Consider the following 4,295-nt stretch of genomic DNA (forward strand, 5'->3'; position numbering starts at 1 on the left):
ATTGAGAAGTTTGACTTAGACCAGTGTCTTAGTAGCCACCCCAGAGTATTCCTCATAGTAGATGACATGTTTGGTACTGTTGGATTATCTGCGAATACATCACAGGTGAAATCATTTCTAAACAACCTTCTCCTCCATTTAGAACAAAAGGGGAGTGCGGAAAAGCTGCAGTCAGAAATGCATGAAAGCACTGATGCTGTTGGTAAATCCAGAAAGAAAGAGCAGAGTCGACCAGAATTTCAAACAAAAGATAGTGATGCTGTTGGTAAATCCAGAAAGAAAGTGCAGAGTCAACCAGAATTTCAAACAAAAGATAGTGATGCTGTTGGTAAATCCAGAAAGAAAGTGCAGAGTCAACCAGAATTTCAAACAAAAGATATTCGTGTTGTCTTTACATCAAAGTCATACAACTTCCATGATGGACTTGCAAAACTGCAGTACGAGGGTTTCAAACTGTTCAAAGGTCAAACTGTAATGGATTTAACCACACAAGATAAATACTGGCTTTCTGACAAAGAGAAAAGACAATATTTGAACGACATAGGAAAGCTCTCGGTGACTTCTCCATGCAACATATACCTGATTACAGTGAGCTGGAAATCTGTTCAAATATCTTTGGATTCCCTCTTATTTGTAAACTTTGTTTTGAATTTTCATCTTTCTACAAAAATGCAAAATCATTTTTCAAGGAACCACTGTTTTATCTCAGGTTAGAGCTAAAGCGTTTGCTTGAAGAGAGAAATGACCGATCGGCCATTCTGGTTCTGATGCTACTGTGTGAAGACAAATTGGACCTGAGCAAGTTAGACAGTGAAGGTGAGGATAAGGAAATGGACAGCCTGGTCAAAACTGTTTTACAGATGATGTCTGACGCTACACGTTCAGGCATGTACAAAGCAGCTAAAGGTTTGAGAGGTACATTCTTCACAAGAGGAGACACTGTTGGCTTTGCTCATTCTTCAATCTATGATGCTTGTGCGTGTGCCTTGTACAATATCAGTCCAATCTTTGTTTTGAAGCACTGCAGTGATGACTTTCTGTTTGAAAGGGTACAAGGTGACAAGGTTGAAGAAACCAAAGTTGATGATCATCTCCATTTGATATATGTCTCAGAGAATTATGATGACCTACTTACCACAAGGTTTACACAGTCTATTAAAAAAGGACGGTTTTCTAAATCAGTGACACATCCAATTCTCAAACAAGACGCCACAGTTTTCAAGCTGCTCAAGAAACTTCACTGTGATCGGACAAAACATCTTTGGTTTCACAAGAAAGAGAAAGGACAATGTCTTCTGTACTGGGCAGTTCTTGGACATAATGCACGTCTATTTACAGATATAGAACACACAACTGGAGAAGAGTTCACTCAAGGAGAAATCAGTGAGGCCATGGAAGGATGTGCACAAAGCAACAAAGTGACAGCATTGAAATGGCTGTTCAGCAGGAGTGAGAAACATGACCATCAGTTGACACTGAACAGACTTTTGTTGGTAGCTGCTGAAAGTGGCAGCTCTGACATACTAGTGTATCTGCTGCGGGAAGGGGCTGATATTAACACAAGAGACAAGGGAATGCAAAACATCTTCCATCTTGTCTGTAAATCAGGAATGGAAAAAACCCTGGTAGTCCTGTTAACCAGGAAACCTGGGAAAAATGTTATAAACTCTGTTGATGTGAATGGCAGGACCCCTGTCATGGTTGCAGCAGCTCTGGGATCAGAGGGATGTTTTAAGTTACTGCAGACAACATCAAATTTGAAAGTGAAAGATAAACATGGCAGCGGAATTATTCATCTTGCCTGTCGTGGTGGGAACACTGCTATAGTACAACATGTCCTGTCTCCATCTAACATCAACAGCAGAGGGGTGCATGGATGGACAGCAGTAATGGCGGCAGCTGTCACTGGACATCAAAGTGTGTTTGACCTCCTTGTGTCCAACCAAGCTGACCTCACACTGGTGGATACATATGGTGACAGTTTACTTCATGTTGCCTGTCGTGGTGGGAACACTGCTATAGTACAACATGTCCTGTCTCCATCTAACATCAACAGCAGAGGGATGCATGGATGGACACCAGTAATGGCGGCAGCTGTCAATGGACATCAAAGTGTGTTTGACCTCCTTGTGTCCAACCAAGCTGACCTCACACTGGTGGATACAGATGGTGACAGTTTACTTCTTCTTGCCTGTCAGGGTGGAAACACTGATATAGTACAACATGTCCTGCCTCCATCTAACATCAATAGTACAGGCAGACATGGATGGACAGCAGTAATGAAGGCAGCTGTCACTGGACATCAAAGTGTGTATGACCTCCTTGTGTCCAACCAAGCTGAACTCACACTGGTGTCTACATCTGGTGACAGTTTACTTCATCTTGCCTGTCAGGGTGGGAACACTGCTATAGTACAACATGTCCTGTCTCCATCTGACATCAACAGCAGAGGGATGCATGGATGGACACCAGTAATGAAGGCAGCTGTCAATGGACATCAAAGTGTGTATGACCTCCTTGTGTCCAACCAAGCTAACCTCTCACTGGTGGATACATATGGTGACAGTTTACTTCATCTTGCCTGTCAGGGTGGGAACACTGCTATAGTACAACGTGTCCTGTCTCCATCTAACATCAACAGCAGAGGGAGGCAAGGATACACACCTGTGATGAAAGCTGTATTCCAAGGACATCAAGATGTGGTTGACCTCCTAGTGCAGCACAAAGCTGACCTCACACTTCTAACAGAGAATAATGACATTGAATGTGTAGCTCAGATGGGAGGACATCCAACACTAGCCAAGTATCTTCAAACAGTTAAACATCCTCACTGATTAAGCTGTGTGTTATGTGTTCTGAAGGAAATTTATTGATTGTGTATTGCAACTATGTTCTACTATAGAACATTCATTCTTGCAGACTTGGAAACACTGTAAAAATTTAGTCAATACATTTGTGCTTATTTTGTATTTATGCTGAATATATTTCAAGAGTATTGCTTAACAATTGTTAAGTGGCTGTCAACATTTGAACCTGTTGCCTTCATATGCAGGTGAGCTACATTGCTGAGGCACCATATTAGCAGTTAAGTCAGTTTTCTCAAATTTTCTATGAGAAAAAATTATTTTCCCCATTATTTAATCTGAATATATAAAATGAGAGCGAGGTGGAGCTTTTCGTCTTTAAAAGACAGGAATATGGGTGAAATGATGATTTTACAAACTGCCCATCTTTTTCTGATACGAAGAGCTAACACTGACCATCCATGTATTGCCACACAGCTAGCATTGTAGAAATGTCCTAATTTTGCTCTAGAGAAGTTTGTACAAATATTGTGATTGTAAATATTGGCTCAGTTTGTAATAAAATTCAATCGTCCTTGAAGATTGATGGTTTTGCTAGTTTTTCTTTCAAATCCAGAGTAAACTTAAACCTACAAGCACATTTATAGACAGATCTAGCTTGGACACCGACCTCCTTCAGTGAGGAGAACATACAAGTATCTGCTGAATCAGCATTCTTCACGAGCCGACAGTTACGTAAAATAATGAAATGCCGTAACTTGTTACCTTATTTTGTTACATTCATCAGCAATCACTGACGATTGGTGAACTGATGGTGTCACAATATTTACTAGATTTGCAGGTGCTGAAATAGGGTTTAAAGTCATATCCCAGAATATTGCACTTATATAGTGATGTGCATGTGTGCGTGTTCCGTGCGCACTTGATGTACGTACTAGTCGGGACTGATGCCGATTTATAGTGCTAGCTCACTGAGATACCATGCTGCAGTTAACATGAATGCCCCAGTCAGACACAGTATACTGACTCCGAGCCGACCAGTCCTTGTTTTAGCCCCTTTATGCTGAGTGCCAGACATGGTAACAACAAGTACCATCTTTAAGTGTCTCTTGATATGACGCACCAGGGAATTAAACCCCAGAACTTCCGCTCTCCAGGCAGACGCTCAACCACTAGACCACGGAGGCGGTCTACTAGATTTGTAAATAGTAAAGGTGATTTTCGTGTCATTTCATCATTCCTCTTTATTGCACTATCCATCTTGCACTAAAGAAATGTGAACGTGGTTGCCGGGATCAGGCTTGACCAAGTTCCTCCTCAGTGAGCGACACCTTCGTTACACTCCCGGAAACATCCCTGATAACAGTGTGGGCGCGGCCATTGCAAGAATCTTGAAATTTGCCCTTGTAGCCCAAATGTAGCAATGGTTATACTTCTGTATGTCTTCGGGAATGCCATCATAGTGAATTTTGAAAAGATTCAAAACTGACC

The 4,295-nt window shown here is 41.6% G+C and overlaps 1 protein-coding gene across 2 annotated transcripts; it reads left to right on the top strand.

The window, feature by feature from the left end:
- The first annotated feature begins 551 nt into the window (after positions 1–551).
- LOC125376601 (serine/threonine-protein phosphatase 6 regulatory ankyrin repeat subunit C-like) lies at positions 552–3,039 on the top strand. Of its 2 annotated transcripts, none has more exons than XM_048388396.1 (2): positions 552–2,789; positions 2,984–3,039. In XM_048388396.1, exons 1-2 carry the CDS (start codon positions 567–569, stop codon positions 3,011–3,013), a joined length of 2,253 nt encoding a protein of 750 aa, XP_048244353.1. In that variant the 5' UTR covers positions 552–566; the 3' UTR covers positions 3,014–3,039. The 2 variants fall into 2 exon arrangements, with proteins under 2 accessions (XP_048244353.1, XP_048244354.1); XM_048388397.1 differs by lacking the exon at positions 2,984–3,039 and having other exon boundaries at positions 552–2,228; positions 2,619–2,975.
- The last annotated feature ends 1,256 nt before the right edge of the window (positions 3,040–4,295 follow it).

This window comes from Haliotis rufescens, unplaced genomic scaffold (genome assembly GCF_023055435.1).
Source record: "Haliotis rufescens isolate VD_foot unplaced genomic scaffold, xgHalRufe1.0.p SCAF_10, whole genome shotgun sequence".
Lineage (NCBI taxonomy): Eukaryota > Metazoa > Mollusca > Gastropoda > Lepetellida > Haliotidae > Haliotis > Haliotis rufescens.